The 16482-nt window shown below is 40.0% G+C and overlaps 1 protein-coding gene across 6 annotated transcripts in view; it reads left to right on the top strand.

Moving 5' to 3' along the window:
* PPARG (peroxisome proliferator activated receptor gamma) overlaps nt 1-16482 on the top strand; it is a 126453-nt gene that overhangs the window by 85838 nt on the left and 24133 nt on the right. For 5 of the 6 annotated variants that reach the window (XM_024740204.1, XM_024740203.1, XM_024740205.1 and 2 more), the window contains 2 exons: nt 5708-5846; nt 13598-13797. In XM_024740204.1, the coding sequence (XP_024595972.1) occupies nt 5708-5846; nt 13598-13797 (339 nt within the window). Of the gene's footprint in view, nt 1-5707; nt 5847-13597; nt 13798-16482 lie in introns of those variants that run through there. The other variant, XM_024740207.1, reaches the window with a different exon arrangement.

The following is a 16482-nucleotide window of genomic DNA, read 5'->3' as shown; positions in this document are numbered from 1 at the left end:
CAAGGGGGGGGGGGCCCCGGGCAACAAAAAAAAAAAAAAAAAAAATAGAGTAAAGGGGTGTATGGAGACCAAAAAGTTTGAGAACCACTGTTACAAGGAATGAAGCTGAAGACATACTGACTCATTCTTTGCTACTATGGAGTTAAACAGAATTGCTGCCACACTCTGAATGCAGCTAAATTAGACCAGTGGCTGTCGGTAATCAAAGATATCACCTTAGTTCATCAGCAGTACTCAGTGAAAATGAAATTAACACATGTGTTAGACTCACCTGTATGTATTTTCTGAAAGGTGGTTTGGCAATTTAACATTTGTCATTTCAGTAGAATGTGAGATATACCCATAATTAAAATACAGTTGACCACAAACCTGAAAACTAATTTATGGATTGCAGAAAATAGTTATAATCCTTAAGATAACTGTCAGTAGGTCTTTTTAAACAGCTTTACAGTGCCAGTGGGACAGGTTTATGTTGGTGATCCTTGCCAAAATTCAGATAGGAATAAAAAGATTGGGTTTGGATTACAGGGAGACAGTGATGGAGTATTTGGTTGTTCACATTACAGATTTAGGCAATGTATAACCTGTAGCTACTGAAAGACTAATAAGTTCTACAGCTTTCACGGCTGGCATTTATTGCTTACAATTTGGGCACTTATTTTTTTCTCTAGTCGGTTTTCATCATATTTTTATGCCTTTAGTGAAAGATCATTTTAGAACCATAGACTTAGCTAAAGGCATAAGGAAGCACAATCTACCATACAATACAGTATAATCTGTTTTTGTTTTTTGGGGGTTTTTTTTTTGCAGTACACGGGCCTCTCACTGCTGTGACCTCTCCCGCTGCGGAGCACAGGCTCCGGACGCGCAGGCTCAGCGGCCATGGCTCACGGGCCCAGCTGCTCCGCGGCGTGTGGGATCCTCCCGGACCGGGGCACGAACCCATGTCCCCCACGTCGGCAGGCGGACTCTCAACCACTGCGCCACCGGGGAAGCCCTGTTTTTGTATTTCTATGTATTTTTTGTATCCTACCTCAGAAAGAATTTTTAGTATATTCCCATGTGCCAGTGGCAGCTCGTTGATTCAGCCCCTATGGGCCATACCATTTCATGATAAAGCTGAATGCAGGTCCAACACAGGGCGTTTAATCTGATTGTAAACTTAACAATACCGCTCTTAGGTCTCATTGCACCTGAAGTTTTGTTACTTGTAAAACAATGAAGGATAGGTTGGAGAAATTTTTTTTAAAGCAGAAAAAACAAAAAACAGGCATTACGTTCTCACAAGCAAATATGAAGACTTTATAATAAAAATATACACAAAACCATTTTCTGAAATGGTGACTGATGCATCTCCATCACACCAGTTCACAGACTTTATGATAATCAGAACTGTGAGCTGTTGGAATTGCACATCATTTTATGGACGCTGACACAATAAAAAAGAGTGTTGTTAGAGAGTGTTTCTTTATTGGCAATATGAAGAAGCTTTTGAGAAGCCTGCTTCGTTCTTCAAGTCAAGAAATAATTTTACAGAAGAAACACTGAGAGCCTTGTATCTTCCTCTCTAGATTTCTTGAAAGAGTCAAACTGCAAGAAAATGGTTGGTTATCATGAACTTAGTCTTAAAAGAAAAGTAAAAGTAAATTCCAAGCTCGTGCTGGAGTCTGTACATATTTAGTTCAAGATTTTAGGTGCATAGTCAGTACGTAAATGATATACAGAATGATTATCCTTCAACGTTGGAATCATTATGAAAAGAATGTGATACACTTTGAAAGACATCGTAGGAGTCAAAACAAAAAATAACATTATAAGGGTTAAACTTAAAAAACATAGTTCTTTTATTAAAAAGCCTTCCTCTCCGGGCTTCCCTGGTGGCGCAGTGGTTGGGAGTCTGCCTGCTAATGCAGGGGACACGGGTTCGAGCCCTGGTCTGGGAAGATCCCACATGTCGTGGAGCAACTGGGCCCGTGAGCCACAACTGAGCCTGCGCGTCTGGAGCCTGTGCTCTGCAACAAGAGAGGCCACGGTAGTGAGAGTAAAAGCCTTCCTCTCCAACCATGCCAAATAGGTGAGTACTCTGGGACCTGTCAGCTAGCCAAGCAGCATTTTCAACCACTAATACTAGGTTTTAACAGTGAATATCAGAGAAGCAGTCAAAGATATCATAAAAAATGTATGGTCACAATGGCAAAAATCAAAACAAAAATTTCTCACCAGTATTTATCAGTGACAACAGTTCTGTACTTTAGCCTTGTGTGAATCATTGGGGGGAAAGTGGCTTTTAAATATTCAAACCTTCTTATAACCCTTTGAGAATTAAAGAGGCTTAACTTTCCAGCATACCCTACACAGGGCATACTGTTTGAGATATTAGTGATCTCACAAGAGGTAGGGAAAACTCTCCAAAACATTAATAGCAAAACAAACAAACAAAAAAATCTTAGGTCTTGAGATGTAGCTGCAGGCATACTTGCAGGGGCAGGGCAGAGTTTCCTCATGATAGATGCCCATAGGAGTACTGAGGTGCAGCATTGCCCTACAGGTAGATGCCTATGTCAGTATTCTGAGCTGTCAGTGAGGAGCAGCTGAGTCTGGGGTTTCTGAGTTGAGCCACAGTTCTCAAGAGAGTCTGAAATAGTCATGAGCCAGTGTCACTCCTGGCTTTTAACAGAAGGCTCTTTAAATTCTCTTTGGAGGAAAGAATTCCCAATTTAGACCCTGTAGGATTCTCACAGTTTAAGGTCAAGAAATGAGTTCAAAATAAAATGTCAGCAGACACTTAAGTATGCAATCAACTTGATGACATTCACCAGAAGTAAACAAAAAAACAAAAAAACAGACTTAGGCCTCTCCACCCCTACCCAAGGAAAGCAGATAGTGGAATTGCCTGATACAGAATGTACAACAGCTGTGTATGAATTGTTCAAAGATAGAGGGCAGAATCATAGCAATGAATGAGCAATAATAGACTATCTGACCAACAGCTCTGTAAACAGGTGAAACTTCTAAAAGTGAAAAATACAATCATTGAAATAAAAATTCAATACAAGGGTTAAATAACATACTAGAAACAGGAGAAGAAAGGATTACTGAACTGAAAGATATATGCAAAGAAATTACTAAGAATGAGACCAACAATGTCTTAAAGAATATGTCCTACCCAGAATCTGCTAGAATTTGAGGCCTCTTTTAGTTCTTTAAGTATTCATAGGATCTTTGAATATTAAAAATATGTCTTCTTTAGTGATGAATAGTAATGTACAGAACTCTTCTTACTGATGAACTTTGGTGAGAAAAGTTTGCTTTTGCTTACTCTTGCCATTGTCATTATATATTTTTTGTCATCTTATTTGGCTGTTCTGATGTTTACCTTCGTGATGAACATTAATGAGTAATTAATGGTAAGAAGATGAAAAATATAAAAGAGAAGTTGGGAAATATTGAAGGATTGAAAAGAAATTCTAACATTTAACTAATTGGAGTACCAGAGCTGATGAACAAGTGAAACTATGATGCAGAAACCATGTGCAAGAAGATAAATGAAAGAAATCCATGGCTAGATGCACTGCAGTAAAACTGCAGAATATGAAAAACAAAGAGAATATATAAATGCAACCAAAGTCAATTGACAACAGACATCTCAACAGAAACAATGAAAGCACAGGGACAGTGGAATTCAGAGTGTTAAGAGGAAAAACTGAGTACCCTGTGATCTTTCAAGAATGAAAGCAAAATGAAAAGGTTTACAAGTTAAAAAAAAAGACTGAAATAGTAAACTTCAAGGATCGTAAGTCATAGAGAGGGGAATATATTTGCAATACCTGTATATAGTATGATACTACTTAATAAAGCCCCCAAACTAGCATACCTATGCAATGTATTATTTAGTTTTATAGATTGTGTGATAAAACTATATTTTCTTAAAGGTCAAGGAAACGATAAACTCAAAATTGGGGATAATGATTATATTGTCAAGAGGCCACAGAGGCAGGAGTTAGATAAGGGAAGAACTCATAAGTGCATGCAAGTGGCTGGTTATGATTTTAAATCTTGGGTTGAACAATGGGCTCATGTGTGATAATTATTATGTTTTATAGTTACATGTATTTCCTACATGTTTGTAACTATTACCTCTAATAAGATAGCAACAAAAACTGAAAGGAAAGGAGTGTGCCAGTGGCCTTGTAATATCTCAGTCATAGTTTAGAATCACAAAATATCAGAGATGGCCTAGAAAGGAAGTTAAATGACACACATATTTACTCAACATATTTTAATGTAGCACTGTTGTTGGCGTTTGGGTTACATCTAGGGGCATAAGAGACCATCCCTTCTCCCAGGGAGCTCACAAGTTTAGTTGGACAGTAGGGGAAGAGCAGAAAATAAACATAAATATAATAAGTAAATTATATGATATGTTAGGAAGTCATAAAGGCTGTTGGGAAAAAAGAAGAGCAGAGTAAAGGAGAACAAGAACTGCCAAGGAGAGTTGGGGACAGGGACAGGCCACAGTATGAAATAAGATAGATAAGCCTCGCTGAGAAGTCGAGGTGTTAGCACAACTTGAAGGCAGTGAGGGAAACAGGCAGTTGTGTATTTAGAGCAAGAGCTTTTCTTCATGAGAGAAAGAAGTTGAGAGTGACTTCAAGGTTGGAGTTGTATCAGCTGAGATAGAGAGAGCTGCAGTGAAATAAGCTTGCAGGGTATGATTAGGACTTCACAGTTGGACCTGCTGGGTTAGAGATGGTGTTAGATTTCCAAGTGAAGATGTCAAGTAAGCAGCTGAACATACTTGCCTAGAGTTCAAGGTAGAAATCTGGAGAAAGTCCAAATGCATGTCAGTGGTAGAGTCAGTCCTAATTCATTGCTTTTTGTGTCAAACAGGGCCAGATAAATTTGAAAGAATTAAGAAGTGAGTTTCATGAAGATGAGCACAATAGAAACGAGTAGGAATATTCTGAACAATAACAAAAAAAATGGAGGAAGAAAATGTTTCTCATTAGAATTTTTTTCCTGGTCTTTCAAAACTAGGTAAATGTAATAGAATTCAGTTAGCCTCAGATGGACATATTTGCTATTTTGAGATAGCTGTCAATTTTCTGAGGATTTATGTATTACTTCTCATGTTATTTTCTGTTATCTCTTCTTGTTTGTAGGCTACAACGATTATGGAGCACTCTTTCAAATGCATAAATAAATGAAACCAATTCTGTAGGAAATTATGCAACATAGAGAATTCCAAAAAATTATCCACATGTGGATTTTTATTGGCCCTGCTCATGTTTTAGAATGAAATGACTATAACTTTGCCAAACTGCTTAGCACAATTATAAGGCTGGGGCATGCTGTTGGAATGATTTACAGAGAGACTGAACTGATTACATGGTGTTTTATTTGCATTACATTAAATCCAGAGCACTTCTTAGAGCGTGCTGAAATCCAGATGTAGAGCCAAGATGCATTCAATGACATCAGTGGGTTGTGGTCACTGTCTAAGAGCTAAAAAAAGGATACTGGAGATCCTCTGGTTCTTTATATTATAGCAGAGAAAACTGGGAGAGATTAAGTGATTTATCTAAAGTCACCAGTGACAGAACGTGTCAAGAACCTACCTTAGCCTCTGATACCCAGGCTAGTGTACCTTTAGCCATTGTCACAAACGCTCAAAATTTGCTTCCTTTTTTTCCATATCCCTTTGCAGGGTTTCTTCCGGAGGACAATCAGATTGAAGCTTATTTATGATAGGTGTGATCTTAACTGTCGGATCCACAAAAAAAGTAGAAATAAATGTCAGTACTGTCGTTTTCAGAAGTGCCTTGCTGTGGGGATGTCTCATAATGGTAAGTGAACCCTTAGTGCCACATACTTTACTATTCTCATTATGGCTGCCAGATCAGTAGATGTGAGGGCCGTTGCTGAAAACATGTACAGTTTTTCCACCGATTGCCAGATTTCAGAATACTGCATGCTGATAAAACGTTTCTCAATTAGGTCAGAATTTTTCAGCTTTAAATGTGAATCCTTCTCTCTTATAGTTGAGCATCTGCCATGATGGGAGAAAAGACTGGGAAATCTGGGAGATAATGGAAGTAACTGTAGTATTCTGAAACAAATGTAATGATAGTTGCGGTTAAATTTTTGTGTTGCTTTAATAGTATTAAAAACAGATTATACTTTACTTATATATATCAGTAGTTTCTACTTTTATTTTTTTTTAATTTTGGGGGGTAGAGTTGATTTACAAATTTGTGTTAGCTTCAGGTAGACAGCAAAGTGAATCATCAGTTATACATGTACATATATCCACTCTTTTTTTTTTTTTTTTTTAGATTCTTTTCCCATATAGGCCATTACAGAGTATTGAGTAGAGTTCCCTGTGCTATACAGCAGGTTCTTATTCGTTATCTATTTTATATATAGTAGTTTCTACTTTTAATGTAAGAAAATTCTGATTTCTGGATACGGAACTGAAGTGGTATATCAGAATTTAGATATATGTCCTTTTTTCTCTTTACTATGCAGAAATGAGTAGAACACTCTTCTTGACCTTATGCAGCATACAATTTGTGGTTTAAGCAAATATTTTAAAGTTTCACAAAACTTCAGTATCCATAGTAACATAAGAGAGTAAAACTTTCTACTTTTTAAACCTGTATCTAAAGTCAGGCTTATGATTTGGGATGTCGACTTGAGGGAAGGACTGTAGATGACCCACGTTTTCACGAACTGTAGCACTAACTCAGTAACATCATGGAAGACAGCGCTGTTTGAAGAAATAGTTCTTAATTTGGCTCTCATTGGTTGGCTCACAAAAAATAATTTTGATGTAATTTGGTAGTATTATATTTGTCAAGAATTAGTCAGTTCTTTCCAAAATAATTATGGGTTCAAGAGATATGAAATGCCAAAGTAATCAAATTAAATCCAAAGTCTCATGTCATCATATACCCTGGTTTTTTTTTTTTTCTTTTACCTCTTCCTCTCTCAAAACTAATCTGGTAAGAAGATACAATATTTAAAGTCAGTCTTCATCTATAAGGACTCCAAAGCATCTGTGAAAATTAAATTTTTGTTCCATCATGCAGATGTTTGGTTTTTATAGCAGAAATCAAGATATTTGGGAATCACTAATTGAACTGATCTACCCTTTAAAAATAGTTTAAAAAATTATATTTGTATCATAATATGGGGTCATTTCCTCTAAAGGCAAGAATGTATTTTGAATAGATCCATCAGCTATACTAGACAGGATGGAAATTTGGTCCAACTTTCCTCAACAGTTGATTATATCTGCTGTGTATACAGCTGCAGTCATTAATTGCAAGATAATTTGCTGGTTTAATTCCATCAGTTTCCTTTTTATTTCAGACTTCATAAAACATAAGGGTTTTTACCAATTTTCAGTTCAACGGTTCTATTTTAGGTGATGCAATCAAGTTGCAATAAACTTTTTTTTTTTTTTTTTTGGGCTGCGTTGGGTCTTCATTGCTGCACGCAGGCTTTCTCTGGTTGTGGCGAGCAGGGGCTACTCTTTGTTGTGGTACACAGACTTCTCATTGCAGTCGCTTCTCCCGTTGCAGAGCACAGGCTCTAGGCACGCGGTTTCAGTAGTTGTGCCATGCGGGCTCAGTAGTTGTGGCTCACGGGTTCTAGAGCACAGGCTCAGTAGTAGTTGTGGCGCACAGGCTTAGTTGCTCTGCGGCATGTGGGATCTTCCTGGACCAGGGCTCAAACCCGTGTCCCTTGCATTGGCAGGCAGATTCTTAAGCACTGTGCCACCAGGGAAGCCCTCAATAAACTTATTTTATCTTTATTTTATCTTTATGAAACTTATTTTATCTTATTTAAGGTCATTATTACTAAGACTGCCTAGGAAAGGAGACCAGTTTTGTTTTTAATGCTATTTATTTTTTCATCCTTTAAAAATTGTCACTTTTCATATTGAAGAAAAATATATTTCCTAGTGCTTGCACACATTCACATAAAATATATCTCCTATTTCTTATTATTTATTTATAAGTAAATAATATTTAAAGTCCAACCTATATAGTATTGATGGTATAATTTTATCTTTCCAGAAAAGTCAAAGAAAGCTATCATGAACTTGATAATAAGGTCATCTTTTGACTTGTTATGACAATTAGCTTACTCTATTCAGAGAGAGGAGCAGTCTTAGTAGAGTGTTTGGTTAGTTCATGCACAGGCAAAAAGAAAGAAAGAAAGGTCGGGGGCAGGGAGAGAGAGAGTGAGGGAGAGAGAGGGAGGGAGGGAGGGAGAGAGAGAGAGAAAGAAAGAAAAATTAAATGTCATGGCATCAAACACATGCAGTTCAGCATTTACAGGATTGCAAACATGACTAAGAAAATCCCTTTTCATTGGTTTTGATGGGAACGGGTTACACAGAAAAGAAAACATCCATTTGATCTATACACATGAAGGGGACCTCAACAAGTAGGTTTTGATTAGTTTTGTCTATTATCCTGATGAAGGAAACATTTCCAAATACATAGTTTTCTAGGATATTGTAGTAACTACTTAAAATCCCTTGCTCTGGCCATTGTGAGGCCAACAGTAATGAGGTTTCCGTTCTTATAGAAAGTCTTTTTCTTAGTGGTTTGTGTGAATGGACCTCAATGTAATAACTGACCAACTTATCAAAAGAGGTTTCTAGGGTTATACCCAGATCAGCTCCTTTTTTTTTCTTTTAATACTTTTTTTGGTATTTTCTTTTTTTTAATTTATTTTTATTTTATTTTATATTAATATTTTATATAAATATTTATTTTATTTTTGGCTGTATTGGGTGTTCCATTGCTGTGCGCGGGCTTTCTCTAGTTGCAGCGAGCAGGGGCTACTCTTCATTGCCGTGCACGGACTTCTCATTGCAGTGGCTTCTCTTGTTGCAGAGCACGGGCTCTAGGAGTGCAGGCTCAGTAGTTGTGGTGCGCGGGCTTCAGTAGTTGTGGCTCTCAGGCTCTAGGAGCGTGGGCTTCAGTAGTTGTGGTGCATGGGCTTAGCTGCCCCGCGGCATGTGGGATCTTCCCAGTCCTGGACTCTAACCTGTGTCCCCTGCATTGGCAGGTGGGTTCTTAACCAGTGTGCCACGAGGGAAGCCCCCAAGATCAGCTCCTTGCTATTCACAGTACACACGAGAAGAAATAAACATCCCCCAAAGTGAATTCTCTCCTTTCTGTGTTACTTTTACTTCTGCTCTTTGGTCTCTCTGTTCAGTCCCTTCAGTGAATTTAGCTTCCCGGTTAGCCATCTGCTCCCACCTTTGAAGGAGACTTTGAAGTCACCTTCAAGGATCCCTAGGGACTCTGGGAACTATTGTTGGAAAATCACTAAAATCAATGATTGCGGGCTTCACTGGTGGCACAGTGGTTAAGAACCCGCCTGCCAATGATGCAGGCGACACAGGTTCGAGCCCTGGTCCGGGAAGATCCCATATGCCGCAGAGCAGCGAATCCCGTGCACCACAACTACTGAGCCTGCGCTCTAGAGCCTACAAGCCACAGCTACTGAGCCTGTGTGCCACAACTACTGAAGCCCACGCACCTAGAGCCCTTGCTCCACAACAAGAGCAGCCACCGCAATGAGAAGCCTATGCACCACAACGAAGAGTAGCCCCCACTTGCCACAACTAGAGAAAGCCCGGGCACAGCAGCAAAGACCCAGTGCAACCAAAAATAAAAAATAATAAATTAATTTTTTAAAAATCAGTGATTGCTAAGTCCTTTCAACTTTGAAAATTCTGTGATTCTATGTAAATCAAACAACCTACCTCACTTTTCAACCAGCTAGTCCATGTCTTACAGACAGTGCCACAGTCTTCCAAATATCTAGATATCTGTCATTTACCTGAATTTAAAAGTTTCCACCTATATGTTTTTCATATGCCTGAATCAGGTCTCCCATATGTTCTGATCAATTCCTCAGTATGTTTGATGATCTCATAACGATGTAACCCCAGAGTACAAATCCAGGGCAGTCTGGGGTAGGGAAAGTATAAATGGTATATTTGATTAATGGTTCATGGTACGTGGTTCCGTCTTCAGATGGAACTTTCATTTTGACTGTGACATGTAGTCTAAACATCGTAGAAGGACATGATTTCAGAATTCTTCCATGTGGATACATCGTTGTTTCTCAAATATCCAGCATTAGGTAGAAGAAGCACCCAGGTGTTGGATTGATACGTTTTGGGAAGAAAGTTTTTGTTTTTCTATAATGATCAAGATAAACGAAGTTCCACTTATTTTGGTATTTAACAATCCATCATTTCTAGACCATGGTTCAATCCTGCTGACGGCTCCGAAGTCTTCCTGCGTTGTCCCGAACACAGTCAGCTCAATGCCCTGTCTAGACACCACCTGTAGAGGAAAGCTCTAAGCCAAAGGAAAGCAGAAATAAAGAACCAAATTCCTAAGTGATCATTGTGTCAGCTACTACTTGTTTTACACTTTGAAATAGTGATGCTGGTATCTGTAGAATCTTAATAAAAATACTCTTGTATATTAATGTTGCTTCTTCAGTCAAATGGATACTCATACACATTTTTATAGTTTTTCAAAGTACAATTTGTGTTTTGAAGTCCTACTGTCAAGATCCCTGACATTAATCATATTTTTTAAATGTGTCCTCTTTATTTTTAATAGGATAATTTAGTCATTAAGAATTTTTTTTTTTTTTTTTTACGTTATGTGGGCCTCTCACTGTTGTGGCCTCTCCCGTTGTGGAGCACAGGCTCCAGACGCGCAGGCTTAGTGGCCATGGCTCACGGGCCCAGCCGCTCCACGCGGCATGTGGGATCTTCCCGGACCGGGGTACGAACCCGTGTCCCCTGCATCGGCAGGCGGACTCTCAACCACTGCACCACCAGGGAAGCCCAGTCGTTAAGAATTTTGACTAGAGAATATTTTCGTATGCTTTTCGTATGAACTAAATAATAAAATAATAAGTTTAGGGTGTGCTTTTTTTAAAAATCTGAAGCAAAGAAGAGTTGACTTACATTACTTATGAGTCATTCAGCTAGGTTTCCCCATACCATTCAGTTTGGACAAAAATAATAATTTTTATAAATATAAAAAGTTAGTGAAACCTTAGCTTTACTGATTAGGATATCCTATTATATAAATGATGGATTTTTTTTTCTTTTATTGAAAAAAAGCGACATCTTTCAAAATAATTTTTTAGCAGCTTCATAAAATGCTAGCAAAATGGTTTCACAGATTTTTGTGGCATTTAGCATTTATAAGGTAGTCCTCTCCTTCCTTGTAAACAGAAGCACTATGTATGTTGCAAAAAAAGAAAAGCCTGAATGGCAGATAAATTTAAACTGCAACATGTTACTTTTTGTTCCTTTCATCTTCTTTGTGGTGTGAGGAAAAATTACCCAAATGTTACCTTTCAGAAAATATAACAAAGTAAAAAGTCCTAAAGGAGCTGTGGTACTTATACCTGCAGGGTATTCATTACTGCCCATAATCTAGCCTTCACCTCCTTTTCCCTCTGCTGCCCTTTCCACTTACATTTCAGACAAACTGCGTACTTTGCTGTTCCTGCAAAGTGCCCTGTGGTAGAATGCCTCTGGGGCTCTGCATCTTGTGTTCTTCCGTCCCCTGTCAAAATCCTATGTGGTGCTGAAGGCCCAGTTCAAAAGCCTTCTTTTCCATCCGACTTCTAATTCCCTATTCTTCCTCTTCTGCGTGTTTCTTACCTTTCCTGTAGCACCACATTCTTATAAAGCGAGGGAGTGATGAGACCTATATTACCAAAAACCAAACTACTGACAGCTCAAAAGGAGAAGTTAGGGAAAAATCGGGGACAACCATCAGGAGACCAGTGCAATATTGTGATCTAAAACATTGGGAACGGTGAGACGAAATGGCATTGAGAGAAATCTCTCAGCAGTGACCAATGAATACAAGTGTCCGAGGAGAGAGGGGTTGTCAGAGATTATTTGAGGTGTCTAGTTTGGGTGATAGAGTGAATTAATCAAGAAAGGAACACAGTAAGAGGAGACAGTTTGGAGGGGAGAATGAAAAGTTTGATTTTACGTTGCATTTGAGGTATTTGTGGAATATCCAGCATCCATGTGCAAAGGAACACGGTAAGAAGTGAATAATAAGGGACCAAATCTCAGGGAAGAGAGGGCAGGAGTCATTAGCACGTTTTCTGAGTTAGAGAGAAGATCCAACTAGGAATAGCAGAATATAAGTGAAGGAAGAGGCACCGTCAAAGACGTCTGGAATATAGCAGGCAGAAAGATAGGAGAGCCAGAAAAGCACAAACCAGTGTGAGAAAACTTTGAAATAAGAGGGTGGAGAAAGTCAACAGTATTAACGGCTGGGAGGAAGCTGGGAAGCTCAAGCAGAATGAGCACTTAGAAGAGGCCCCTAGATCTGACTGTGAGGAAAGCTTTGGATCCTTTTTTTTTTTTTTTTTTGTCGCTCCGGACTCACAGGCTCAGTGGCCATGGCTCACGGGCCCAGCCACTCCACAGCATGTGGGATCTTCCCGGACCAGGGCGCGAACCCGTGTCCCCTGCATCGGCAGGCGGACTCCCAACCACTGCACCACCAGGGAAGCCCCTGGATCCTTTTAAGAGCGAAGTTTTGGTGAATTTAAATGAGGAAAACTAGATTGCAGTGGGTTGGGAAGTAAATAGTAAGACAGAAAGGGGAAGACGACTCTTTTCAATAAGTCCAGTGGTGGAGGAAAGAGCATGAGGGGGAGATCATGCCAGGGTCAGAAGCTTAAACTCGGCTTATGTGGAAAGGAAGGAGCTCGTAAAGAGCGGTACATGAGAGAGAGAATAATCCGTGTATATTTAGGCTCCTTTATATCTGGGATCTCCTAGACGCGTCCCTTTCATCCTTGTGTCTCCCAGTCCAGTCTGTCAAGCCAGTGTCTTCCATCAAACAGGTGTTCAGTGAATGAATTAAATGTTGTCAAGTAAGACTTCAGGGTCAGGAGATGAGGCTGTCGTGTCTTGCTCATCTCGACCTTGGAAAGAAACCTAGGCAAGTGTTTAAATATTCTTTACACATAGTTTGAAAAATGTTACCCCAACTTAAAAATTACTTAATAATGGTGATAAGGCTGCTCCTTGTTTTACTTTAAAGGAGCTGGAAAATAAAGCGATAGTTATTAGGTTGCCAAATCCTGCAGAACCTCTAAATGCGTACATTTTTTTTTTCCTCAAGAAAGAGAGGTGGAAAAACATAAGTTATTGGCAACAGTCATATGAAAAGCAATAGTGTTGTATAAGTCTCGTTTACAGGCTGCAGCTGTTACAAAATCAGCATGTTAAAAGTGGAAAACTGACCATGAGACGAAGCCTTACTCATTGTCAAAAGCCTGATATGACTGCAAGTTCACCCCTTAGATGTTAAAGAACAAAAACATTTTTAATAAGACTCAACTTAATTCATTCGCCCCCCCATGTTCATTACAGCATTATTTACAATAGCCAAGAAATGGAAACAACCTAAGTGTCCATTGATGAACGAAAGGATAAAAGAAGTTGTGATGTATATATATATACAATAACGCAGTCATTCATCCTGCCGTTTCTTTTCCTCTGTAGCCATCAGGTTTGGGCGGATGCCACAGGCCGAGAAGGAGAAGCTGTTGGCAGAGATCTCCAGTGATATCGACCAGCTGAACCCAGAGTCTGCTGATCTCCGGGCCTTGGCAAAACATTTGTATGACTCGTACATAAAGTCCTTCCCGCTGACGAAAGCAAAGGCGAGGGCGATCTTGACAGGAAAGACAACAGACAAATCAGTTAGTTCTCTTCTACTGTCTTCATTTGGGGTGGCTGGGTTTGTTGTTGTTGTTTTCCCTTTGAGTAAATGAGTTACCATGTTACACACAGACACACACACACACATGCGGAGTACCGCTCAGCTGTTGGCTGGTACCTACCACAGGCTGAGTCTGAAACAGAGGAAAGGAAGTGTTTTCAGATAGGGTAAGTAAACATTTTGAAAAGGGAAAAACTCCTTCAAGTTCTCCTAATAAAATTTTTGAGAATAGTGTAAAAAGGTACAGGTCATCTTAACTTGAACAAATGAACTCTGACCTCCCTTGTCCCACCACGCTCTTTCAGGATCCATGTCTTTTCTTGGCATCAAAATAACTGGCCACATCTATATGCCTTCAAACAGCTCTGCTTTTCTCTGGGAAGGGCCTGACCTAGGTCTGGAAAAGGTAGTTAATCCCATTATTGTATCATTCAGAACTACTCAAATTACCTCTTAGAAGTTCTCCCTGGGGTATAAAAATACATTTCAGGTATTACATCACTTTTCTTTCCTTGCAGCACTGTCCTGATTATTCCTGGGAACTGGAAGCTCTGTCCTTTTATTGTGTGTATGAATTTTATCTTCTTGGAGGCTCTGAGCAGCCAGACCTACCCCAATGCATTCTCAGACATCTGCAGGCACACTGATGACCACTGTTTAGGAAACCCAGAGTGGGTTATAATGGTGATTGAGTCACGTTTTCTAAGAAGCAAAATGCTTCCCTGATAGGAACCTGAGAAAGCAACTTGGAATTATATTAAAACAAAATATAACTGTGCCTGAATTCTGGTCCCAATTCTGCCATCAACTTGCACTGTGACCTGGGTCACATCTCTGTACCGCAGTTTTCACAGGTAGGGTCTGACTCTGAGTATATCTGCAGCAGCTTCCTAGGGTAGTAAGAGCCACAGAACATTCAGAAGACACTGTCCCAGCCCCTGAAAGCCTTCTTATGCTGTCGTTTATTTTCAAATGAACCCCCGCAGGAAAGGTGTGCAATTACTGGACAGAAATGTGTAACTCTTTCCCCACTCAGTTATATTTTGGGAAAAGTTTTATCACCCGTTAATGTATTTTGATGACTATCTCAAGATGGGGTTTCCCCCCCCCCTTTTAGCTAAACCGTAAGAGTAGAATCAGCTAATAGAAAAAGAAAACTTCTGTGGGATATTGCTGCGTTAAAAGCCAAATATCAAGAAGGGCAGTAGGTTTTCTGACAGTATTATACCTGTATCCAGCTGTTTATAATTTTTTTTAATTCTTGCGTATTTATTATGTTCAAGACCCATGACCACCTTACAGCTGCTATTATTATCCTCTTTTTAAAGATGAGGAAACTGAAGTCCAGAGAGGTTGAAAACTTTGCCCTGAGGTCCCAGAGTTAGCATGTGGAAGAAGCGACACCGGAACGCAGGCCCTGTGCCTCCCACTCGGGTGCGTTCTCCTCCCTGAAGCCAGTCCTGCCCATCGGCCAGCAGTGGCCAGGCTGACATAGACACTGTGGAAGTTTCACCTTGGGAAAGCATTCTGAGTTATGGTTTATTTTTATGAATATTTAGAATGACAGGAATTGTCCACCTTGTTCTGCTGTCCCAGTACATTCACAGTCAGGGAATTTTCCTTTTGCTGTTTTGTTCTTGAATTCTAGTGAGGAGGGCCGCTGTCTTCTATAGGGCAGGGCAACGGAGTATAGGTCATAGTAAAGCTGAGTCTACGTGTTTTTTAAATGAAAAGATCAGGGCACAGCAAAACAAAAGCAAATGACCTCAAACAAAGTAAACCGTGTTCATTTAAAGGTAGAGAAACAAACGGAAGATCAGGGTGACACAGCCAAATAGGGTTAACAATTGAAGGCAGCTTGCGCCAGCTCGCTGAGAGCCCATGTGGGACAGGGAACCTAACCGGAGACCCTGAGCTGGGAGAGGCTTGATGACAGGGGGACAGCCCAGAGCACAGTGTTTACTCCACAGTTTGCCTTGGGCCATTTAGTTTCCAGGAACTGCTTTCTCACCTTCTTTTAATCTCCCAATCCAGACCTGCAGTCCACACTGGAAATCCTATTAATTTAATAGTACCTGAAAGATAAGAGGAAAGCGTTTAAAAAGCAAATTTCCTCAGCAGTCAAGATTTTAAATTTATACTCCCAGTGGCCAGCATACTGTTCAGTGTGTGACCCAGGGGCCACAGCCCGATCCACTGTAAATCACTTTAAAAGCTCACTCCAGTTGACTCCTTGGCTCTAAATCTTTGAGTTGAAACTAAGGTAATTGTAGGCTTTTTATGGGGTAAATAGGTATTAAGCTTTTTTATGGGAAAGGGCTGCAAAATGCTTGATTATAGGCTTCTCAAGTTTGTCCTTTTTCCCTCTGTAGTAACTAGGACTGTGCTTTGTGTTACTCAGAACGTATCTGCTTAATTGAATTAAAAGCTGCTGCCTAGGGCTTCCCTGGTGGCACAGTGGTTGGGAGTCCGCCTGCCGATGCAGGGGACACGGGTTCGTGCCCCGGTCCGGGAGGATCCCACGTGCCGCGGAGTGGCTGGCTGGGCGCGTGAGCCATGGCTGCTGAGCCTGCGCGTCCGGAGCCAGTGCTCCGTGTAACGGGAGAGGCCACGACAGTGAGAGGCCCGCGTACAGCAAAAAAAAAAAAAAAAAAAAAACCTAAGC

Source organism: Neophocaena asiaeorientalis, unplaced genomic scaffold (genome assembly GCF_003031525.2).
Source record: "Neophocaena asiaeorientalis asiaeorientalis breed wild unplaced genomic scaffold, Neophocaena_asiaeorientalis_V1.1 scaffold75, whole genome shotgun sequence".
NCBI lineage: Eukaryota > Metazoa > Chordata > Mammalia > Artiodactyla > Phocoenidae > Neophocaena > Neophocaena asiaeorientalis.
Note: the sequence above shows the minus strand (reverse complement) of the source record. Positions and strands in the feature narration are given on the sequence as shown.